Genomic DNA, 25,375 nt, shown 5'->3' on the forward strand with positions numbered 1-25,375 from the left:
ACAAGGCAGTGAGATAAATGGTCTCTGAAGTAAACTGTGATCAATGGAGGCATAGGGCTGAGGGAGAGCCAGGCAGCAATGCTCCTTCCTGTGCAATAAACCATCACAGGAGAGAAGAGCTCCATTTGAAAGGGCATCAATGCTCACTCTGTGCTCTGTGTGTTTTTTGTCACTTCTGTGACAAAGCAACAAGATACCCTAATATTGCAGCATCCAGAAAGGTCTCCCTTCAGCACAAAATATTGGAGTTATTCTATGGATGCCAAGGCAAAGCACAGTGAGGATGTGCGACCAGTGTTTGTCTATGGCAAAGCAAGGGCTGAATGCATCCTGCAGCTCAGGGCACTGCTCTCATGCTGCTCTCCTTCACAGCTTCCCTCCCAACCCCTCGCTGCCTGCTGACTTTCTACCTGCTGGAAGGGCAGGGAATCAGCTCCTGCTGCTCCTCACACTCACAAATGCTGGGTGCCATCCCTGGCATCAACACCACACAGATCCCCAGCCAACAAGCAGTGCCTGTAGTCCTACCAGACATCCCATAGTGATGGAGCAGCTCCTCCTCGCAGTGCACATTTGATGGATTAACTGCAGGTCTCATTTTCATTGGCTATGTGGCACTGAATTTTGCAAAACTGCCATACAGATGAGAACAGAAAAGCTCTTGGAACAAGCAGGCTTAAAAAAAAAGAAAAAAAGAAAAAGAAAAGAAAAAAGAAAAAAGCAGCTCTTGACTGGAGCCTCTGTGTCTAACAGCTAATTACGATGCTAAGTCATAGAATCTGATGATAAAAAAAAAAAAAAAAAAAATTAGCTATCCCCAGAAGACACACAATCTAATAAATGCTCAGATCTAGCTCCTAAATCTGCTGCCCGCTGAGATAATGAAGTATGATTCAGTCAGATCCAGACATCTTTTTAATTTCAGAGGCAAAAGTGCTCAGTGCTGCGAGGCAGCCCAGGGTGGGTGCAGCACAGCCCCCAGCCCTCAGCTGCAAGGTGAGGAAAGTATAGGGCTACAGTGCAGGGAGGGGAACACCCCATAGGATTTCTGCCTTAATTTCTGGTTTGGAATCACAGCAGAGATGCATGTGCTGTCTGTGCTCAGCCCACTTAGACACAACAGGTGGGTTCTGCTCTGAAGCTCTGCTCCTTGTTCGTTATTCTTCTCCCTGCACAGCAATGCTCAGACATAACCCAATTCCCCAGCAAGTGCTTTATTTATTAATGCCACTGGAAATGAGAGCTGCACCTGCCCGTGGGGCAGTGATACCTGGCTGCCTTCCTTAGTCCCTGTGCTGAGAACAAAGCTATTACATTACCTTCAAGCTATCATTGTATTACCTCCAAAAACGGTCAGCAACCCCAGTGATATAAAATTAGGCAACAAAACTCTCATCTATTAAATAAATTGGGATGTGTTTTCTGACCTACATATTAAATCAACTTGGATTTTCAGGGGACTGATAGCACATGGCTCTGCTCCAAGGACAGCCTGAGAGCTTCCATAGCACAACTGAGCTCCAGAAGGGCCACAGCTGACAAGGATGCACTTCTCTCACATCTCCAGATGCAGGGAGATGTACTTCCCACCCACCCCCAGACAGAGCAGGGAAAACAGATCTGCACCATCTGAACTGGCATGCATAGAACACAGCTGGGGCTGTCCTTGGGAGGGACATTTCTTATGCAGACAGAGTTTTACTCACCCCTGTAACTGCTGTGCCCCAAAGAAACAAAGAGCCAGAAGGAAACACCACGCCTGCTCTGGGTGGAATGTGACACGTCTCTCATGCACAGCTCTCATCACTTCCTTTTTGTCTGTTCTACCAACTGACACATGATTTAGTCTAGCTTTTTTCCTCCACTGAGGACTTCTCCCTCTCCTATCCCAATCCTCTGAGGGTAGCTGATGCCAACAGCCAAAATTCCAATGTGCATCAGCAACAAACACCTTCTGCTCCCAGGAGATGCCAGAACCACAGCCCTGGTGCCCATAGTGCTCAGGCCCATGGATGAGTACTAACCTAGTGTTCAACTCCTGGTTAAGTACTACATTAGTTAAACTATTGGTAATCTTGACTAAAGGATGTGCACTAAAACAGAAAAACCCTCCCAGAGCTCTTTCTTTTATGAAATGCCCACAGCACAGCCAGCTTGCCATGTAGATTTACACTTGTGAAGTAACACATTTCTAACTTCTGCAGAAGATCAGATAAATGGTTGATTGTGACTGGCAGAGTGTAACTGCATGCCCAGCCCTAGAAAATACATTTACAGCAGCAACACCTATGATGAAACATTACCAAATATCTCATTTGCAAGAGGAGGTTTCTCCTGCTCCCATCACTTTGTATCTGGGACACCCAACCAGCAGAAGATTTAAATACCTGTTCTAATAATAGCTGCAGAAATTTATACATATTTATAGATGCTTTTATCCTCCAAATAAACCTGCAGCACTAATTCCTGTGCAGCGCTGAGCAACAGGAACTTACAGCAGCAACTGAATTTCCCTCTCTCAGAAGTCAGCAGCACCAGCTGGGGCTGCCCCAGCTTTGGGTTTGAGGTATGGAAACACAACTGCAGGTGGAAGCCTAGATGGGCAGCAGAGCTCTCAGTGGGAGCATTTGCTGCAAGCGGACACCGTGAGCTGTCAGAGAGCTCATGGCCAAAGAGATGATGGAGCATGCTGAAGTACTCCAGTTTAAGAAAGTAATAAATGGAAGTTTAACATGGCATGCATTGAAACATGGAGGTCTCACCGCCTGCATGTTCCTGTGCCCATATTCCACATTCAGCCCCTGCTGCTGTTATGCTTTTCACTTGAGCATCCCCAGAACATAAGTTTTTTGTGTTATGGTACTACAAAATTGCACACTGGGGGAAAAATCTCAGCAAGTTTCCATTGGCTTGAGGTGCTTCCCAGGCAGGAGGCCTGTGCTACAAGTGGGGACCAGCGGGCATTTCCAGTGCCTGTGCTCACAGCCCTCCACGTCCCCATCCCACTTGCTCCCTGCAGGATGCAGTTCAGCAGGTGTGACTGGAAGGACAGAACTCAGGGCTGCGTTTCTTGCAGGATCCCCATCCAACTTGTGTGGTGAGACCTCTGGCCCAATGCAACCTGCTGTGCTCACACTGCGGGCAGCGGAGAGACGCGAATAGAAACCGGCAGCTCTGGCCGCGTACAGTTAGTCATAAATACACGAGTATTGCACAACCTAATTTGCACTGAATAAGACGGGGAGAAGTGTTAAGTGAGCAGCTTAGAAAACAAGCCGGGATCTGGTCTGTCCTGCATGTCTGGTGCCCATCACACAGTGCATCAGATCCTCTTTCCCAGCTGAGAAACTGCTGAGCAAAGGCAGCACACAGCTTCACCACGGCTGCCCCAGGTTGGTCCCAAACGTGTGGCAGTGCTGTGTTCCAGGGCTCTGCCAGCTTTCCCTGAGCTGTATTCCCTTATGTTCATGCACTTGATGCTGTGCTACAATGTTTTAAGTCTGTATCCTTCTCAGTTCTTCCCACAGTGCCCATCTAACAGCTGCGAGACCTGTATCCAAAACAATGGCAAGTCTGCAAGCGTCAAGGAAGTGGGGAACAAGTGGCCTAAAGAAAGGAATTGTGCAAACAGGCCGACGGCTGCAATGCAGCCACACCTCCCCCCCAGCAGGCTGCACCAGCTGCAGTGTGCTTGCCCTAAGTTTGCTCTCTTGGAGAAGCATTCCTGTGCTGGACGCAGGCAGCCAGCTGCTGTCACAGCAGTTCCACGGCAGCAAAACACCAGGAGCGCTTTGGAGACTGTGAATGGGGGATGAAAGAGCAAGCAAAGGAGCAATGTTACCCTATCCTAAGCACAGCATCACATTTCCATGCAAGGAGAAACAAGCCCAACAAGTGGGAGAATCCCATTCTGCAGGCTGTGCACTCAGCTGTGTGGATTTGACCACCAAAGGGACAGACTGCAGCAGAAAGTTATATTCTGCTCTATTTGAGTTTGTACCTACTTGACCTTTATTGCACAGTCCCAGGGCCTCCTCGCACACACTAAGAATATCTTGGAAACCCTAAGAGGCTCAGGGCCTTAAAAATCTATCCAGTCAGTTACACTCCTAATATTTCTTACTGCTTTCTTTAACCATATACACAGGTCTCCACAGAGGTGGCAGCATAGTAATAATTCTAATGGAGTGGGAAATTGTTTGATTCCAGGAAAATATTTAAAAGCCAAAGGATGTGAAGGCACAGAAGGAAAGATACGGCATTATCACATGTGAGCATCTTCTCAAAGCATGGCCAGGCTGCTTGTATGGAGCAAAGTGGAGCTTTGTGGCAACACAACAGCACTGCTTTGCAGCTTCCCTGGGCAGAGCTGGGGCAGCTTCCCACCGATGCTGCAGATAAACAGACCCAGTTCTAAGTCAGGAAAAATCCTATTCTTCCCTTTCCTTGAGCTTTTCTTCAATGGTAAAAAATGGGACTAAGTGACAAATGCTGTGGTTCAGTGAAATCCTCGCTAGGGAAGAAAAAAACCAATCACACTTGTGATACTGAATTCCATCACTTTTGATACCACGTCCCATTTTTTTATCAGCTGAAACTAAAAGGCCACACTCCTGCCCAGCACCCTTTGAGTACAGCTGGGTGCTGCCCCTGGAAGCAATGGCTCACTGCTGGATGAGGAGACTGGGTGGATGACCTTCAGACCAACAGGAGAAGGGCAGACGGACCCTCGGGGCTCCCAGCAGCAATCTCTGCATGGAACGGGCTGGAGCAGCTCCCATCAGTCCTTTCCTGTTGGGGTGAGCTGCTCACACAGGCTCTGTGTTTCACTGCCCATTGCAGCTGGAGAGATTCCTGGCATCGGGAAGAACCTCTGCATGTTTCCACGAAATGAGCACGAGGAAGGATAGAGAGAAAACAAGAAGCAGAGAGAAAGTTTGGGATGGGAAAGCATTTTCCCTTTGTTACAATTCTTTAAAAGCAAGGATGTTCAGACAAAAAAAAAAAAAAAAAAAAATGGCAGCAGTGAGCTGCAAACCGCCCACCAGGAGCTTCTGGGGGGAGGCAGTTTGGGGCAGTGCAGCAGGGATCCTCAGCACGGAGCCAGGACCTTTCTCTGATCTGCAGTTTTCTCAAGCTGCATTCCCATGTGCAGCCCACCATTTGGTTTTAGTTAGACAGACATAATGAAAAATGCTCTGCATGGGAAGAGCAACAAAGAAGCCCTACCAACATCACGCGGCGACAGCCAGTCAAAACAAGGGAGAGCTGAAACCACAAAAGAGATGATGGCATCTCCAGAAGAGGGGAAGGCTCTGTCACCTCGGGATGCTCTGGGCATCTCTGAGCCACTCACATCAGCCCTGCATGGATAGGGATCGCCCTGCACGTTACTCAGATTGCAGCCTCCTATATATGGAGTGAACTGAGCTGCTTCCAGAGCCCCAAGGTTTTATCAGCAGTGCCATGTGGGTACAGTCCTGGCTCATCCTAATTAACTTGTCAGGTCTGACAGGATCAGAATTGTAGTCAGTAACACACAGCAGCACAATAAATCACATGCCTTTGCCTTGTCATCATCTTAATTTATACACTTTCTGCATCCTCTTTTATTAGCCCACACAGCTCCTGTCCCCACACCAGGGGATGCTGTCTGATACCTCTGCCATTCGCTGTCTCCTTAGAGAGGAAACCCAAACCCACCCATGTCCTCAACCACAGTTCTGCCTGTTGGCATCTGCTGCATCACACGCTGCCATGAAGCAGTTCTCATGTCTCAGAGCCATTGTTCTCTGAAATTAAAGCTCGCAACTCAGAACTTCTGCGTGCTTATTACAGAATCATAGAACCATAGACTGGTTAGGTTGGAAAAGGCCTTAAAGATCATCTACCCCTGCTGTGGGCTGGCAGCCCCCCACCAAGGCTGCCCAGGGCCCTCCTTATGGCCTTCAGTCATCATTTCATGTTGCCTTTGCAATGCCAGCATTGCTGTCAGCAGGAGGTCAGCACGCACTGCAGCCCATGTGAGCCCAGGTACATTATGCCAACACAGCTCAGGGTTGTTCCCCACTGTGCCTCGGGGCCCACAGTGCAGGCAGAGCAATTGCTTTGCAATGAAGGAATAAATGCACAGCAGCCGTCAGATGTTTAACCTCTGCGGTCACCAAATGGCAGGGATAATTATCAGGAAGGATTTTCCACGTTGTGTACAGCCAGCAAAATCAAGTCATGTGTTTCTGACAATGCGGATGGTACAGTAAAGCATCTATGAAACACACTGCCATTATGAGCAGTTGGGGTCAGCTCCCAGAGCACAGCTTAGAAGGGTGATGGCTCCATTCTTCCTGCTGCCACTGCACGGACAGCCCCAAACAACCACACTGCCCTCAGTGCCCTGCTTGATCCACTTGCGATTTCCACCTCTCCCTCTCCCAGTCTGGCCTCAAGCTTCAGGCTCAGGATCAAGATGAAGCACTCACCCTGACCTCACTGCCCATGCAAAAACCCAGCACCCTCACCACCTGATGCTCCCAGGCTTCTATGCAATTCAGTCACCCTGCTGCACTGAGATCACCCCTGCTGCAGCCCTTGTTCCCACTGGCTGCAGGCTACTTGCACTCTAAGTACACTGCAGCCCCTCTGCTCCATGCATACACTGCAGCTCCCCTTGTACCCTGCATGCTCTGTACACCCCATGTAGCTCCCTGAATTCTGCATGCCCTGCAGCTCCCCTTGCACTCTGCACACACCTCAGGCCCTCTGCAACCTGTATGCACAAGAGACCCCTGTGCACTGTAGCCCCTTTGCACTCCACATGCACTGCATCCCCCTTGCATCCTGCATGCACTACATCCTCCCTGCATGCACTGCAGCCCCCTGCAGGCATTGCATCCCCCCTGCATGCTACATCTCCCCTACACACATTGCATCCTCCCTGCACCCTGCATCCCCCTGCACACATTGCATCCCCCCTGCACCCTGCATCCCCTAGCCACAAGCACTGCATCCCCCTGCACCCTTCCTGCATACACTGCAGCCCCCTGCACACATTGCATCCTCCCTTTCACCCTGCACCCCTCTTGCATGCACTGCAGCCCCCCTGCACACATTGCATCCTCCCTGCACCCTGCACCCCCCTGCAAGCATTGCATCCCCCCTGCACCCTTCCTGCATGCACTACAGCCCCCTGCACACATTGCATCCTCCCTGCACTCTGTAGCCCCCCTGCATGCACTGCATCCCCCCTGCACCCTACACCCCCCCCTGCAAGCATTGCATCCCCCCTGCATCCTACACCCCCCTGCAAGCATTGCAACCCTCCTGCACCCTTCCTGCATGCACTACAGCCCCCCTGCACACATTGCATCCTTCCTGCACTCTGCAGCCCGCCTGCATGCACTGCATCCCCCCTGCACCCTACACCCCCCCTGCAAGCATTGCATCCCTCCTGCATCCTACACCCCCCTGCAAGCATTGCAACCCTCCTGCACCCTTCCTGCATGCACCACAGCCTCCTGCACACATTGCATCCTCCCTGCACCCTGCAACCCCCCTGCATGCACTGCATCCTCCCTGCACCCTGCAACCCCCCTGCATGCACTGCATCCTCCCTGCACCCTGCAACCCCCCTGCATGCACTGCATCCCTCCTGCATCCTACACCCCCCTGCAAGCATTGCAACCCTCCTGCACCCTTCCTGCATGCACTACAGCCCCCTGCACACATTGCATCCTCCCTGCACTCTGCAGCCCCCCCGCACCCTGCATCCTCCCTGCACCCTGCACGCCCCCGCCCCGCCGCGCGTTCTCGCGCTCCACCGCCGCGCGTTCCCACCCCGCGGCCGCCATCACGCGCGCGACCCAGCCGCCCCCCTCCCACCCTCCGCCGCCGCGCAGCGCCCGCCCTTCCCCGGCGGCGGGGCGGAGCCGGGAGGGCAGAAGCAACGCGCATGGGCCCCGGTTCAGCACGGAGCCTTTCTCTGCGCCGGGGAACGCGCGTGTGAGGGGGGTGTGTGCCGGTTGGATGCGGTTCCCCCTCCCGGAGCGTCCCCCGGCGGCTCGGCGCCCGTCGCCCTTTCACCTGTCCGGACGGCGACCATGGAGGCGGCACGCGGTTGGTAGGCGGCGCGGAGGGCCTCCGCTGCGGCGGGGCGAGGTGAGAGCGGGGCGGAACGGAACGGAACGCTGCGGGGAGGAGTGGGGGGGTGCGGGGCTTTGTCAGCGCCGACGGCCGCGCTGCCTCTCGGGGCCGCGTTTGCTCCGCGCGGGGAGCGAAGGAACAGCGCCGCGAGGCTCCATCTCCTGCCTGTGGGTTCCTGAGATTTTTGTCCTTGCTTTTTTTTTTTTTAATCTTTATTTTTTTAAATTATTATTATTTTTTTATTTGTTTTCCATCGGAAAATCGCGGCGCGGAGGCGGTTTGGAGGAGCGCAGCGCGCGGCTGTGCGCTCGGGGCTCCTCGGTGCGCAGAGCTGCGCCGCTGCCGCCCGCCTCGTGCCGGATCCTCCGCTGTGCTCAGCGCCCTTTGTGCCGCGGGCCCGCACAAAGAGCCGTTTAAAACCCCTCTCCTCGATGCGGGGGGATCCCCGCACATCCCGTGGTTCCGGAGCTGCCCCTCGGATTGCAGGCAATGCGCTGCGGGAAGGGCGTTGGGTGCATCGGGCTGGGTTGGCCTCTCCGGTTTGGTTCAGCGCTCCGTGCGGTGGGGATGGCGGTGTTGGGTCTTCAAAGGGAGGATCCGTAGTGCTGGGGGGTGAATTGTGGCTTCAGGTATGCATTGAAGCTTGGGAGTGTGTTCGTAGTTAGATCGCTGGTTTCGTAGAGCGGTTTGTGTTGGAAGGGACACAAAGGCTGTCTGGTCCCAGTCCCTGCAATGCACAGAGACACCCACAGCCCCATCTGCTGCTCAGAGCCCCATCCCTGACCACGGCTGTCTGTAGGGATGGAGCACTGCTGCCTGTGCCCGCGTGTCCCTGCCGTCCCATCTCTTTCTCTGCAAAGAATCTGTCTCATATCTCAATCTCCTGCTTCATACCGGATTGATGGCCTTCTGATTATAAGAGGGTGATGGGATCAAATCATTTTATGTTGTGCTTCTGTACTTTCCACATGAGGTAGTGCAGAAAGCAGCACTTTGGACAGAGACTTGGGTGGCCTCCGCTCCGTCCCAATTTGTGGTGTTGGTCAACGCTGTCATTGGGAAGAATGCAATTCATTGGAATATGTGAAAAGACAAGGAGGTAGAACCTTAAAACGTGCTATTTCATTTCAAGAAAGAGAGAGATGAATGGAGAGATCCCAAAATGGCACTCCTGTCAGCATGGAGCAGGATGGTGGGGCTTTGGAGACCGCGGTAGGAGTAAATCTGCCAAGTGTGGGAGTTCTGAGCAGGGAACAGATACCTTTTCCACAGAATAGGGATGAATGCTCTACACGGACTTGTTTTGTGTCATGCAATTTCATTCCTGCTGCACAGATGTCTCCTCGTTGTAGTTTAGCAAAATTAGGTTAGGCTTGACTGAACAATTTATTTTGACTGGCAAGTAAATTATTACATATTCTTTATGAGAAAGAGCAAGCAAATGGTTCTTGTGATTGGAATGATTTGTTTTCATGAGGCTTACCAAAGGTTTTATGGAGTACCAGAGCGTGCATCCTTCTATGTCTGCTGGTTTTATGAAGTTTAAATGCACTGGAGCCATCCGGAGGAATCATTTTATTGCTTTGAGGACATATAGTGATTGAGATAATGAAATGGAAGAAGGAAAATGGAGAGGCTCTGACAGCGTGCTCTTTGTAACCCCTGCTATTTGGGGATGCAATGGAACTGAAAGTATTAATATGAAATTAATAATGTACAGAAATATTAGTTCATTGCCAGAGGCAAATGGCTGTTAAATAATTCAGCTTGTAATCTTGATGTGGGATTTGTTTATTTAAGTGTATTTATCAAGTTTTTGGAGAAGCAAAGGGTATTTGAGGCAGGTCAGCAAAACTGGCCACTGAGGGGATGGATTTTCTAGAGCTGTTTGCATGTTTGAAGCTGAACATTGCAGTGTTGTTGTGTATCTTTCTGATGCACTGTGAGGTATCTGTATCCCAGTTCTGAACAGTTCTGTTTTCCTGCAATGCGAGTGGGGGAAGTACAGTGATGTCATTGAGTTTTCCTTCTGAAAAAGAAATGTTACTTTGCCATTTAAATGCATTGTTTTGCATGCAGTGTCAGCCTGTATTGTGGGGATGATTGCAGTCAACTTCCCCCGTTTCCAAACAAACAGGATCTCAATACACCTGTTTCCAAAAATAGGAGTGTTTTTCCTATTTTATTATGGCTAGAGGTGTTTGTATAAATGACAAAGATTGCTGTGGGTTCCCTTGGCCTTTGACAGAATCACAGAATGTCCAGGGTTGGAAGAGACCTCAAGGATCGTCAATCTCCAACCCCCTGCCACATGCAGGGCCACCAACCTCCACATTTAATATTTGACCAGGCTGCCCAGGGCTCCATCCAACCTGGCCTTGAACACCTCCAGGGATGGACGGGGCATCCACAGCCTCTCTGGGCAGCATTTGCTTCCTTCTCTCCACAAACCAGAGGAAGATATTGGCCTCTGAGTTATTTTCCTTTGCATTTCCTCTTATCACACTCCTATCAGTGATGCTGTTGTGTCACAGCTGTTGGCTCCATCCCATTTTGGGTGATCCCGCGGTGCGGGCAGGGGGAGATACAAAAAGAAACGTGGGGAAATCTGAAGGTTTTGCATCCGGACGCTTGGGCTGATTGCTCTCCTGGGCTGTGCTGTGGCTGCTATCGATGCCCGTGGGCACGGCTTTGTGCCGCACCTCAGCCTGGTATCACAGCGAGCTGATGGAGGGGTTCTGTGTGCTGAGCTGGGCTGGGTTCGTTCTACCGCCGTGGACGACTTGGAGCTGTAAGGAGAGAACGCGTGGTGCCTTCAGTGCCTGCCTTGAAAGCTGTTTCGTTTCGCTGCTGGGATCGCGGTCTGTAATGCCGTAACGTGAAAGGACCAAACTACAGCGTTTCTCAACTTGGAACATCAGCAGCTATTTTTTCCTAGAGGAAGAAAAAAAAAAAAAATCAATTTAGTACCTGGTGGTGAAGCAGGTCCTCCGGTCCGGCCGGTGTGAGGATGTTAATTTTCATAGCCATTGCCATTGTGATGCTAATCTCGGAGCTGTCTGGCTGTGAGCCCTGAGCCAAAGGCACGGGGGATGTGCGTGCCGTGGGCATTAAGGAGAAGCATCTTATTACCAGGCAGCTATTGTTGTGGAAATGAGGTCTCCCAGCCAACCAGCGCTTGGAGGATGGCATAAGGTGAGGAGGTCCAGCTGCAGGTCATCGACTCATTTCGAGCTTGTCTGGTTGAAACTGTTTCTTTTCAGTGTTAGCTTTGTGGTTTTGTTTGCTTTTGACTCATAGCTGGGAACAAATTACTGTCGTTGAGCAGTTAAGACCGGGAAACTTGAGGGAATTTCAATTTATCGTGTTGGGTGAAAAGTGTAGGAAGGCAGAGAAGCTGTCAGCCTGTCGATGCAGTGATGTGATGTGAGTCCTGCTTTTACTGCTGTATTTTTGCTGTACTTCTCTGCCGGTTTTTCTGCATTGCCTCCGTTCTGCCCTTGTTAAACCACTCCAGATGTGGAGGTGATGTGACCCTCCTCGTGCCACTCGGAAACGGGCAAAATCAGCCTTACTCAGGGTGTGTATTCAAGTCCTAGAAATTGCTTTAGAAAGTAATGGAAAAGCTTGAGAGAAGTGCTCCAGGTGTGGCAGGTGACACAGCTGTGACTGAACTTGGTTCTCCTCCTGTGAAGGCTCCTGCCGACCTCTGCCATACACACACGCTGCAGGCTGCTCCTAAGGACTTTACAGAGCCTTGGTGTATTTCAGTTGTTTGATGCTTTCTGTTCCTGGACTCTGGACATACACTCGATGAGACCAGCTTGCTGTATCCGTGTGTGGCGTCACGTTATTTGGAAGTGGCTAAATTAATTAAAAACTGCCCTTTGAAGTATTTAGTGAATTGGATTTGCTTTCCCAGCAGTGGACAGGAAGTTAATCGTGTCTAAGCTGATGTTGACTTCTGCAATCTGATTTTCCCTGCAAAGAAACTTTATTACCTAGTTGTTAAATGCACACTTAATTAGGCGTTGATTGTTTAAGCTGATAAACCAATGCTACCAGGTTTGCTGTAATCAGTTTGGTAAATACGCCATACGTGCGCTTATGTTTTGTTTTTTGATGAAGCACAATCTCAGCTACCTTCATTCTAATTATTTGAGTAGATTTATTGTTTTTCAAGTGATGATTATGACGTTGAGCTGTTGGCATTCACTGGATGTTCTCTTGCTGTTTACTGACATGTGTAAATCTGGGTTTTATAGTCTCATCTGTGGATGTTACAACAGTATGGCTCTGCTGCCCCTCTTTTAGCCCGCAGCTTAGGAAAAAGGTACCCCCAGATCTCCTCTTTGAAGTCGTTTTAGGAGCCCGTGCTCGGTTTGGTTTTGTTTTCATTGCCAAATTGCAGCACTTGGAGCAAATCCTATTGCTGTAGCTTGAAGTCTCCAGCTGAAGGGAGAGTTCAGCGTAAATTACCGATCAATGATTCATTCATCCTCTTGTCAACTTAATTGCTCTCTCTGAGAAAGAATGGGGAAAAAAAAAAAAAAAGGATTGATGTAAGTGGGAGGCCCATCCTTCTGAGTCCTTGCTGTAGAGTGCTAAGAAGTTCAGCTCAGTGGTTCAATCCTCAGAGAAGCTTCGTGGTGTCTTTGGATGGAGCTCTGCCACCTCCCCTTTGTGCCCATCCTCTGCTGCTTTGGTTTCACTGAGCCCTCTCTGAAAGCAGCAGTGCTTCCCCTCCATCTCCTCCCAGAGTGCCCCATCTTTTGCCTTTCCAGAACTCAGCCCCTCATCTTTATGGATGGAAAAGCACTGGTTTAGAATATGCATTAATAACCCTTTAAGAACCAGGGAAAAACTGGGTTTAAGTCATTAAACTGAGATGAGAAGTAGTTTGAGCCTGCCTTCTTGGGGATTTCAGGATAAAATGAAGTGCTTAAACATCCCTGAGGCTTTCTGTTGGATGGAGGGTCACTTGGTCAGCTGCAGCCTGAGATGGGCCCTGCATTTCCTCACTGTGGGTCTCCAACATGAGGGTCACAGAATGAAGCACAGCGTGTGGATAAACTCACTGCGATGGTTCAGGTTTATCTCGTGTGCTTCTGTTTACTTTTAAGCAGGCTTTATACCAGATCTGCAAACTGTCAGTGCTGTGTTATTCTTGGTTTGGTCTTACAGCAAGCATAAAGCAGGCTGTAACATTTCTTCCAGACAAAGCGTGCTCGTGGGGCATCCCATAGTGTGAATCAAACTCGTGTCGTTGGGTAATTCAGCAGCACAGATGTGGTGCTATTCCCACAGCCGTGGTCCCACAGTGCAGAGCAGAGAAGGTGACAGTGATGTAATTACTGCTGGTGACTTGCTTTTGAGATGCAGGGACGGAAGGCGGTGTTCTAAGAGCTTTGGCATCGCTTACTGGCAGATTGAGATAATCAGTTTTGCTCAAAATAACTGTCAGGAAGGTGCTGGGTTCTTATAACTCACTTGAAAATTCCTATTTCTTCGAGAAAACTGTGTTTAATGTTCTGTGTATCTCATTATCTGAGTTATGCTTAGCAGCAGCTAAGTGTCTATTAAAATGATGCCTATTAAAATGATGGAATCTTGTTTTTACTTTGGTGACAATGCTTGCTGGCAGAGGATAGGTGTGCATTCTCAGTATTCAGAGTGTTCAAGGTGCATGCAGGTGCTGTGGGGGGAAATGAGAGGTACAGTCCTTTGTGTTTTGAAAGCAGCCTGGTATCTTTTGGTGCTAATGTGAGAACAGAAGTGTCAGCAGGATTTGGAGAACTAAGGGGCCTGGCTTGAATTCCTTGCAGCTGGAGAAACCATGGAGTATCCTGACTTGAAAGGGACCCATAAGGATCATCAAGTCCAGCTCATATGAAGCATGCAGCTGGAGAGCCCTTCTTTGAGCATAACTTTGTTACAAGAGCCTTTGGGTATTTGTTGGGATTTACCCTTTTCCTCCTTGTTATGATTCATGAATGTCTTCATTAGACTTCATAATAGCCAGCTTATGTGCTGTAGCCTGAAGACATGATATATTTAAAAAAAAGGGGGGAGGAAGGGAATATCTTTTGTGATTAGTGTTGTACAGGAAGCATCTCTAGAGAGTTAACTCCCAATTCAATAGGAACCATGAATTTATATTTAAGGTGCTGCTTCCAGTAACTTGTCCCCATGGTTATCATCTCCCCCCTCACACCCTGGCTGTGTTAGAAGAATTGCAGCATTTGTGTGTTATTGTTTTCAGTGCGTATACACACACGTGTGTTACTTCAGAACTGCTGACAGGCCTCACTTTGCACTAAAGTGTAAAACGTGTTCACTCGTGTGAACTCACGAATGAGTTTAAATGAAACATATGCATCGTTTGACACAACTTGTATAGCAGAGTGCATTGATTCTTCCTCACCTGTATCCACGTGTGATGTGTTTGCTGGAGGTTGATGCAGTAATTGACTGAATCAGTAGCTGCGTTTCACAAAAAGTTCTGCTAATTTACTCCTGAAGTGCAGATTTGATTCCGTGCTCCTCCAGCTGAATGATGCATAAGGCAGCTTGGTGATGAAGGCGAGGTCCCTGGTAACTGCTGCAGCCCATTTCATTGAAGAAACGGGAACAAAAGTTTGTTTGTAACTCTGCTGGAATGGAGAACAAAGGCTTTGGGGACCTTTGAACCTTTGTGGCTGTGCATCTGAAGGAGGAATTGTTCAGGAATGGGAAAAGCTGCCAGAAGAGCAGAGCTGTGTGTTCCCTCCATCTTTCTGCATCAGGGTTTAACGACCACATTTAAAGCAAGAAAAGTAATTAATTGGAAGACTTCTTGTTCTTCCTACTGGTCCCCTTATCAACCATGCAGGGATGGTTATCCTATCAGTTTTTGGTTTTACTTTTTTATTGAGCCGAGGTTTCTTGTAATTATTATTTTCTTTAATGATTGTATTGGCTTCTTCCTTCTTGTTTCTTGAAGAAACCTGGCTGGTTGGTTACGTACTCGTTTCCTTTTTTGGTTGTTGCTCTCCTGTGTGTTTTTGCATTCTCTGCAAATAATCCTGGCCTAGGAAGCATTTCATTTCTCCTCTTTCTGACTCCACTCTCATTTCACAATTGCTTTTCACTCTGTGGTGCTCATTTCTCCAAGGGAGGCAGGAAGGAATAATCAGTGCTCTGAAGAATCTGCTCCTTCTGTGCAAGGTGTGCTGCCTGCCTGTGCTGTCTCCATTGGTTCTGCATGGCTGGATGGCAGCTGGGTTGAATTTTATTCTGATTTTTGTGTTGTCTCTTCACTCTGCTTTCCCAAATGGGGAGAGATCTCAAACCTTTTCTGTTGCTTCTTAAAACTTTTGTCCTCTTCATAGCCTTTGCTTGCAGTTTCTCTAAGGTTAGGCTGTGCTAAAGGGAAACTCACCCTCGTGCCTTGCAGTGTGGGAAACCTGGCTCCTCAAAGTGTAGCTGAGCTGTGGAACAGTTGTGCTGCATCTCTGAAGCTCTCTACAGCACTACAGGTGTTGCTTTACTCTCTGCTTCTCCCTCTGATGGATGGCAGCAAGCTGAGCTACTCAAATCACCTTTCATTTGAATAAGATTGCACTGTGCATGGTGCTCTTTATCTGATGCTTCACCACAGAGCAGTTGTAAAGTGTGTAACAAATCCAATGGATCCCTGGCCATTCGGTTTCATAGACTTGCTGTATTAATTTGTGGATCATGCAGCTGTCTGGAGCAGCTCTGAGAAGCTTTCTGAGCGTATTCACCTACACTGCAGGAAAACCTTCCCTGCTTTCCATCACTCAGCACAGGAACTCCTTGCATTTCCCTTCTGTCAAACAGCAGGTTTAAGAATTAAGCCACAGTTAACTCTTACGATTAAAAACAGGAAATGCAAACGTATAGATTGGTGTTATAGAAAACTTAATTTGTCAGCTCTTATCTCTGGAGAACGTGCGTGGAGGAGGGCTGCCATATGGCTGCTAAATATAACACAACTTTCTCCTGCAAGCATTCAGAAAAGTACAGAAGTTCGCAATCTGCTATCTGTGCTTTTAATAAGAAAGTGCTGCAGATCTTAAGAACCTTCTGAGTGCAAACTGAGGTGATGGGAACGGAGCCAGCAAGTAATGTAATAAAATGCAAGCGTTTCCTGAGGAGGTGATGTTGGCTGGCATAGGGGTGAGGAGCTCAGCATCTTGCAGATGCCCATCCCTTTGTTAGCAGTTTCTGTAAAGCAAGGTGGTGATGCAGGCTGGGTGATGTCAGCTGTCAGTGCTCCCTGCCCTCTGGCTCCAATAGCTGCCATTCTTGCTTGCTTCAAGCATCTGCATTGTTACATCCCTGCACTGAGATGCAGAGAACTTGGGCTCCCGTTGCAGCTGTTTGAACTGGGGAAGCACAGCTTGGTTATGGGCATTCCAGCTTTGTCTTCTAAAGAAGATCTTGTTAATTTACCCAGCTTTCATGTTTGCTGGAGGTGCTGCCAAGACGCAGATGATTCTATGTCTTAAGAATACAAATGTAATTGAAATATGGCCACGTTTCTAGTAAATGATTTAATGTGTAGGTAAAATGCCAGTAAAACCCAGCAGTGCACGTGCTGCAGCACAGGATTTCTGCTTGGATTTCAGTGGTGGACATTTCTGAAAAGCGTTTTGCCACGTATATCAGTCATGTTCTGGTGGGGAAAAGCCTAAGAAGAAAAGCAGAGCCCCCGGATGATCTAGATGTAACGTCTTCTCCCTCCCTGTGCTTCTTCTGAAGCTTCACGTAACAAACTGTGTAATCTAATAGCTAAGGATGTGTTATTCTGGGCAGGCTTTGACAGCTGAAGTGAAGATTTAATAAGTTTTGAATGGAAACAACCAAAGTAGGTGCTGAATTTCTGATGTAGACGTTCTGAAGCTTTGCTAATGTTAGAGTGTGGGCAATTCTAGGGCTGCACATAGGGATAAAAGGTGCTGTGCTGAAATATCTGATAGGAAGAGCTTATTCTGGAAGAGAATCAGAAGAGAAACTGGATTGGTTGTATTCCTTAAGGCCTTTGGAATATTTCAAAGGGATGGGTATAGTTCTACTGATGGGCTTTTGGTGGCTAAAAATGCAGTCAGGCAAATCCCAGCTTGTTGGGGCAGGGAAAGTTCCTTTGTGCACTTGAGCACATGTGTGCTTTCACTGCTTTCTCTATGAAGTTCAATTGCAGGCAACAAAAATGCACTTTGTTGTTCTTTAATAATAAATAACAACGCAGCAGTTTTGATCTTGAAAGCACTGCTCAGACCTTAATTAATCTTCATAATAGCGCTTTGGGAGAATTAAAAGTGCTCCCTACGCTGTTGGACAAGGAGCTCCTTAACCTGGAGATGTGAGAGGGTTTGCTTGGGCTGTGTTGCAGTGGTGCTGGGATGGTTGCTCTGATGCTCCTGGTGCTGCTCCTCCATGCTGTGCTGCTGCTTTCATGGATGTGTTACAATTTTCACAAAAATCGTAAAGAATTGCAGCTGTAATTTTCTTTTTTTTTTTTTTTTGCATAGTTTTGAATTCCCATCTGAGTGTTACCACTTGTGCATATGCATGTAGGAATTTCCCTTTGGATGTTTCCATAGGCACAACACGGTGTAGGTTTGTGTGTGTGCATGCTGAGAGCAGGGCTGCAGAATTGCACCTCGGAAAACCTGGTAACTTTTTTTATTGTAGGAATGGCAAATAGAAGAATATACAGCCATGGATAGAAGTGACTCTGTCTCCCTCCTAATCTTCCTAGTTCTTTATCAGGTTTAAAATAAGGAAGAGGAATTAATACAGATGCTCAGTTTTTCAAAGTAAATTGTTTTTGTAGATAATTGTTTCCATAGGTAATTGTTAATTTGCATTAAAGGGCACGTTGTGGTCTGAATGCCTGCAGCATACGTGTGGAGGATGAAGTAAGAATAGCAAATCAAAACAGAGGCTGTCCAACTGATCTGCAGAAACAGTTTGTAGAGCTTACCATGGAAAGGCAGCAATCTCTCCAAACAGTCCTACATGGAGCCACAGTTCATGTCTGTGTTAGATGCTGGCAGGGCAGAACCAAGGTCAGGCTGCTTAATTCTGTTAATTCTGAAACACAGAATAGCTTTACATGACCTGGGATGCTCCAATGTAAAGGGAAGAGCAGCCCCTGGTTGGTTTTCTTGCAGTGAACTCCAGCTTTGACAGCAGGCTGTAATTTCTGCTGCTGGTTGCACCGATTTGCATGAGGAATGGATGTGGGCCTGTGTTGCAAAGCAGAACGTTGACAACCGGTTAAACAAGTTGGAAGAGTTCTTAAGTAGGAAGAGCAAAGTCAGCAGGATCCCATAACTGATGTGAAAACCCTGTTAGGCTTCACCTGGTGACCTCGTCATCTCCGAACTCGCTGACAGCCGGTGCTCCCAGCTCTGTTTGTGTGAAGGGCTTTGCAGTGTTCACTGCTGTGGTCCAGGAGCTGATAATTATTTCGTGCATGCATTCCAAGGGGAAATCTGCAAAGTGATTTATTTCCACTCTTTTAATTTCCTAGAAATGCAATGAGTTCAGCTGGCTGAGGGGTAACTGTGAATACTGATTGGTTTTGAAGAGAGAATGCAGAGTGTCATCAGGAAGCTGTGAAGTTTGGATCTATCAGGCTTTTGTGATTTCCTAAGCACCGTAGGAATTTTTATTAGCAAAAAAAAGTTTTGCAACTGTGCTTTTCTTATGTTAGGTTTAGGAGTTCTTCTGTTTTTTTTGATAGGTGAAACCTTCAAAGTGAGGGAACTGCAATCTTGTATGAATTGCATCACCCCAAACCTTCTGCTGCCTCCTATTTAAATGCCTCACTGGGGGCTGGAAGCACTGAAATGTTCAGGCTGATAAGTTGGGCATCAACAGATGAGTGAGAATATAACTTGTGCACTGTGGTTGCTTACACAGGGTGGCCCAAAGGAAAGGTCTTGGTAACCAAATACCCACATTATTCTGCACCATCTGGGTCTGATCACAGGTATGTGAAATTCGATGGGTTAAGCTTTCAAAAGAGCTTAGATCTCATTCCTTTCTGAGGAATACGCTGCAATAATGCTCCTGGTTTAAAAATAACATTTAAGGATATGAACTTGAATACCTTTCACAAGTTTTAAAGCTCTCTCTACAAATACAGTAACCTCAGTGAAATGGCAACAAAGGGATGAGGGTTTTATTATGCCTGGAATTCATTTCTGAGCCTTTGTGCATCCCCTGGGAAAGGCTTTTCTTCCTTCCTGGAATGTGTTCCTGGTGTTGCCTTGCAGCAGACTTAGCTGGGAGGGGAGGGAATGCATTATCACCTTAAAATAAGGTAAAAATCTCATTCCTGCTTAGCATGGTGAGCATTACTGATGCTTAGCTACCCAGAAGGAGTTGTACAACTCCAGATGGAAATATTTGATGCATTAGTGCCCAGGCAGGTATAGGTATAAGCAAAGTGTTAGCTCTGAAATCTTCTAATTCTTGCTTGAAACTTGCCAGCAAGTTGTTAGACAGTGTTACTGAGTGGCTTGGCTGTGTATGAAGAATCTTTTGTAAGATGTTGTTGTACTTAACATTCCAAAACATCGTCACAAGCAACGTGTTCACTCAGCACTGGGGAAGAGCATTAAATCTGAGTTATCTGTGTGGCTTTTCAAAGGCTTCTGAGTAGCACATGCAGAAGGGATGTGTGGAGTTCTTGAGTTGGTTGAGAATGTCTGAGTCCAGCGTGTCTAACAAAGCTCTAAGAACTCGGTGAGGCTGTTCTTGTCACTATGGCAAGAAAAACCACCTTTGTTTTAAAGTGGGTTCAGTAAGTGCAGGCTTTTGTCTGCGAGTGTCAATGCTACCAATGGAAGAAGCTGAAGCTGCATGCAGTGGGCTGACCTGCCTGTTGTTTGGAAGGTTATCACTCTTGCCTCACTGCTTCCAGCAAGGTGTGCTCAGTTTGTGTGGGGGAACGGGGATAACGCCGAGCTTTAGCAAACACTTTTCAACTGCTGATTTATGAGGGTTGTTGCTGACTGACATATGGTGTGACATACGGTGCTATTTACCACCTCCGTGTCTCAACTGACAGGGAGATGATTTATTTATTTATTTGGCGTTTAACTCCATTAAGTACTCGTAGGCATCATCCAGCAGCACCCTGGCCAAGTCAATTTACAGTTTGCTTTTCTTTTGTTTATTCCATCTGCTTGTGACTGTTTGTTTTCGTTGGCCGGGCAGGGCGATGAGAAATTGCTCTGTAGTATGGAGTCAAGTGTTGTGTCTTCTTTCAAAGTCATCCTGGTTCTCTCCAGAAATAAGAAACCGACTTGAAACCCTTGGGCACAACTCCCAAAGCCATCGCAGGAGCTGCTGGGTTTGCTGTCTTCCAGCACTGCTGTGCAACCACTGCAGTGAGGATGCTCTTTGTCTTCATTGCTGCTACCTCAACAACTCCTTTAAGGATTCTGCTTAAGCGGGTGTGTGGCTGTGTGCACACATGAAGGTAAGTGGAACAAATGCTTGAATACGGGTTTATGCAGAGAGAGATGAAGAAAGGTCTTGGTATTACTGATATAGGAGGGCTCGTGTTTGCATCTGCTCAGCTTCTATGAGATGGTCCAATTTCTTCTGTGGATTCTGCAGTTTTCCAGCAAGAAGAAAGCACTGTGAATGTATACAGACAGTTCGAGGAGTTCTCTTCGCTCTGATTCTACTTTTCCCTGTTCTCATTGGGAACAGCCTGACTGAAATGTGGGCATACATTTCCATTAAAGCTGTCAGAATTTCTTGCTACCTGTCACACTTCCCTTCCAGTAATCAGTCACCTCGTGAACATTCACACTGAGAGAAAGCAATTCGTGTTTTCCTTCCCCCTTGCTAGACCCGTTCTTTTATTTCCTGCTCACAAAGGTAATGCTGACTCTAAACAAGTAAACTTCTTTAGGCTGCTAAAACGACTGCATTTTCTGATTACTGCATAGGTGATGAATTGCAAGCAAGCAGCTTCTGGCTCCCAACAATTTCCCAAATTTCTCCTCTGTCCCAAGTGAGATATGCTCATTCTGGAATGTAAAATATTGGTACTTTTGGTGTATTTCATGCAAACTATACGAACCATGTAAAGAAAAGGTTTTGGTGTGGGGTTGTTGTTGTTTTTTGCTATTGGAGTTATTAGGCTTTCCATGACGTCAGGCTCTTTCTCACAACAGGGGAAGAGATTTTCTGCTTATTTGAAGCATTGCAAAGATGAAGAGGTTCAAAACTGAAAAATCTGCATGCCATTGAAAATTCTCTTAACATTTCTATTGTAAATCATTTTTATGTAGGTATGTGAGAACTAAAGGATAACACGAAGTAGGGAAGCAAATGTAGGTGGCGTGGTTAAAGACCTGAAAACAAGTGGTGGAAGCAGATTCTTCCTGACATTGCAAGAGAAAGCTAGAAAGAGAATTCTTTGGCTTTGGTGTAAATGCTTTCATCCATGGGTTGACATTGGAGCCCCAGAATTTAGAATTTATTACTTTAAGTAGAATCTTTGGTACCAGAACGTTGGTGGTGCTGTGACATTAATTTCTCTTTTCCTCATTAAATTCCTAATTCTGAAGTGGATGTTGGCTGAGCCATGATTTCCTTGAACAGAACCCGAAGGTTGAATTTGAGCTTTATTTTTTCTGATGTGAAAACAACCTGAAAGGTTAAGAAGAAAACCAACAAGAAGTTGTCAAATTACTTCTCATTACACAAACAAAAAACGACCCCAAGCCAAAATCCAAACCTGTTTATTTAGCCTGTGTTTTTTAGAAGCTTTCTTAGGTTGCTTTTTGTTGTCTTTAGTATAAAAGGGAGATGAAATGTCCGTGTTTTGGAAATGGAGATTAATCCCTCTGAAGTGTCTTTAACAAACCCTGCTTCATTTTGATGTCCATCCTTTGGAGGAAGTGTTGTCAGAGCAGCTGAAGTTTTCCCTTCTTTTGATGTATGAGCATTTGAGATCTCTTCAAAATCACTTTAAATAGTCCCAAACGCTGCCATGAAACGAGATGAGCAGAGAAAGCAAACAACTGATGAGTAAGATTTGCTCAAGAATTTCTAATTTAGCCAAAAGATAAACCTGGTTTTCCAACAGTCCTGTTTCTGTACACGTGCCCCATGTCAGCTTATGGTCTATGAAATCAATCTCATGCCTGTAGTTGTGCAGATCTGTTTGCTTTTGTTATTGCCCTTGGTGAAGTTAAGGAAGCAGGCGTGCGAAGCACTTTTGTTGAAACCATTTTATTTTATACAAGTTAAAAAATAGAGGGCTGTAACTGTACAGTGTAAACTCTTTGGGGGGCATTTGTACAGTCCAGAGGGGATTTTTGTTCTTTTTTTTTTGTGTGTGCTCCAAGGAGAGCAGGAAGGTATGGCAGCATTGCTGCCTGCCTGCTTTCTGCATCTCTGTGATGCTCAGTGCTCTCCTGTGTTTCAAGATATCCCCAGTTCTAGTGCAGATTTTTGTTTCTGAGCAGCAGCATCCCGAGGTGAGTGGTGTTTAAATGCAATGTGCCAATAGAGGCTATCTGTGGTTTTAATTCTGTCCATCATATATTATACACTACAGATTTTTCAGGGATAGGGGTACAGGATTGAGCCTTTGATTCACTTTTATCCATGCTGTTTCTGACAGTTGAGATGTTACTGACCAAACACACATTTATGTTTGTTCAGCAGGAATATACCTTTCCGTGAGAGCTGCCATCTGTTCTGTTTATTCTGCATCTGTGGGTTTATTTATTTTTTCCTTCTGACTGGACTTGCTCTTATTTCTGAAATCTGTAGTAGATGATTAATAGCTTTCTTTCTTAAAAATGCCTTCCACCAATTCATTATGTAATATAATTGCACTGGAAACCTTAATACAAATACAATTTAAAGCAACCAACTGCTATGAATCCTTCTCTTTCATTTTTCCTTTGGATAGACTTGCTGGGTATTTGCCTGACGCAGCTTCCATTGCCAGCAGAGGAAGTTTTTAACTCTTCCTCCAACAGATTCAATACAGTACAGTGCTGTGAGTGTAGTTGTGCTCTGGCATGGCTAACATGCAGCTTTACTGCCATGTAACAATCTCCTCCTCTCTCATATGGTGTAGTTATCACATTAAGCTGTGATCCATCAAGCTAGTTCAGCTGCAACTGAACTGCAGCAAGAGATGATCATCTCCCCAGTGCTCCCTGCTGTCCCCTCAGGCCTGCTGCTCTGTGTGTGCACTTGTTGTCACTCCTTAACCCAATTCTGCCAAAGCACTCTAGGTTAGGAACACAGTAGCTGTGATGCTTAACGTAACCAGAGCGATTTGAGAAGCGCAGGGATGGAGCTGGAGCTGCTGCTGTGGCCTGAGGAACTGAAGCAGCAGTAATGTCAGGGACCTGTGGAGTAGCATCAGTGAGGATTGCGTTTGATTTGAGGGTTTAACCTGCAGCAGTGGCAGCTGTGCTCCTGCTGACTTGAAATGAAGTTGTTCAGCTTTAAGAAGAAACCAGCACCAAAGTCAGCAACAGTGGCAGTTAGGGGATGCCCTAATGGAGCTGAAACAGGGAAACTTTTAGAGGGAATCCAACCCTCATCTCTTCTGAGAATGCTCTCCTTACAGACAGAAGTTTGCTAACAGCTCTGGCTTTTGCTGTATTAACCAAAGCAATGCAAATCTTGTACTTTGTAATGAACTGGCTGAAGGAATTATGATGTGACTGTGGATGTCTGAGCAGTATGATGCCTTTTAAAACCAACCTGTGTGCCTGTTGCAAAGCTGTCTCGATTAACCTGCATTTCATGGCAGATTGGCTACAATTCCTTCAGCTGCCATCTTGGAGAAGTGAATATTAACAGTCGCTCTGATTTAAGTAACACCTCTCCTCTGATCTGAGGGACAGAAGTTATTCAGAAGAGGAGACTTGAGCTGAGCAGAACAGTGTGATGTATGAAGTGCATTGCTGAATGTGGGTCCATCTTCTCAGATTTTCTTTGGCTTCGTATCTCAGGCTGCTGGTTGGGAGCTCCTTGTGAATACGGGGCAAGAAAACTGTTCTGAAATGATTTTCCTCGCATTTTAAAATAAATTGCTGAAAGTGATGGCCTCAGTCATTGAAACCATGAAAGATTGGGACTGAGGATTGAAGGTTTCTCTCTCCATGCTTGTTTATTGATATTTTTTTTTTTTGTCATCCTTCTAATGTTCAAGGTTATTCCCTCTTAGCACCCATTGTCTTGAGCATCATTCTCTTTCCTGCAGACTTTGTCTCCTAACAAAGTAAAAGCTTGTTCATTCCTCCCCAGCAAAGCTGTGATCTGTGCTGTCACCTGTAGTGAAGAGTGCTTGGATCTTGTGTTCAGCTGCGAAGCTCTCTGCAATGGTGACAAATAGAGTGAATCCCCTTTTACAAGTAGGCAGCATGAGCTTCCCTGATGCTGACTGTAATCAGTGTTAGATCTGGGCAAATACCTTTAATCTGAGACCCTTCTCCAGTTATTCATCTGGTAAGCAACAGGGAGTACATGTGGCCACCACCCTGATGCGCCATCCTGCACCGTGTGTGTGTGCATCCATGGGTTGGTGCTGAAGGTCTGTTCTGAGTTTCTGTTGGCAGAGCCTTGGAAGTCAGTCCATCCCTTCTCTTTAGTGTCACTAAAGCCTGGACCACAGCGTTTGTTGCTTCCCCCTCCTTCCTTCTATACAGACCAAGTTTTGGTGCTTACGTTGTCTGGCCGTGCCTTTTTAAATGCAGGTTATTTTATCTGACAAACCCAGTTTTGGCTGCACCTTCAGGAATTTGTGTGTCTAAGAGGAGGTCACCACTTGAGCGTGGGGGGAAAAAGTGGTTTATTGAATTGCAGAAGAGCACACTTTTCTCTTTGGATTCTTCTGTGTGTGTTACGTGTGATGCTGCTCTGCATTGGCCCCATGCATTTGGCAAGCACAAACAGAAGTGTGCAGTACAGCCAGAGCATCGTACTTGCCCTCCTGAGTGCTGGGTCCTGAAGGCTGGTGAGTCTTCAGATTTCACTCGTTATATCATGTTAAATTTAATCAAATATGTGTGAATAGCTTTCTGTAGCCCATTTTATGACAACGCTTTTGATGGTGCAGAATTTTTTTTCACCTTATATTCATGTTGAATAATTCATAGCGTTAGAGTTTATGGTGAGGCAGAATCGTTTGTGCCCTGAAGCAAATACACTAAAATTGCAAACTTTGGAT

General features: G+C 46.8%; 2 protein-coding genes across 3 annotated transcripts in view; one reads left to right on the forward strand and one right to left on the reverse strand.

Moving 5' to 3' along the window:
* Positions 1-8,184, reverse strand: part of BARX2 (BARX homeobox 2) — a 55,287-nt gene extending 47,103 nt beyond the window's left edge. The window contains exon 1 of the mRNA XM_090123415.1: positions 8,080-8,184. Coding sequence (XP_089979541.1) covers positions 8,080-8,098 — 19 coding nt within the window. The 5' untranslated portion in view covers positions 8,099-8,184. The remainder of the gene's footprint in view (positions 1-8,079) is intronic.
* Positions 7,922-25,375, forward strand: part of ARHGAP32 (Rho GTPase activating protein 32) — a 176,578-nt gene continuing 159,124 nt past the window's right edge. The window contains exon 1 of one of the 2 annotated variants that reach the window (XM_031599737.2): positions 7,922-8,154. The gene's annotated coding sequence lies outside the window, so the exon portion shown is untranslated. Of the gene's footprint in view, positions 8,155-8,289; positions 8,307-25,375 lie in introns of those variants that run through there. The other variant, XM_090123405.1, reaches the window with a different exon arrangement.

The sequence above is a fragment of the Phasianus colchicus genome, chromosome 23 (genome assembly GCF_987193195.1).
Source record: "Phasianus colchicus chromosome 23, bPhaCol1.hap1.1, whole genome shotgun sequence".
Lineage (NCBI taxonomy): Eukaryota > Metazoa > Chordata > Aves > Galliformes > Phasianidae > Phasianus > Phasianus colchicus.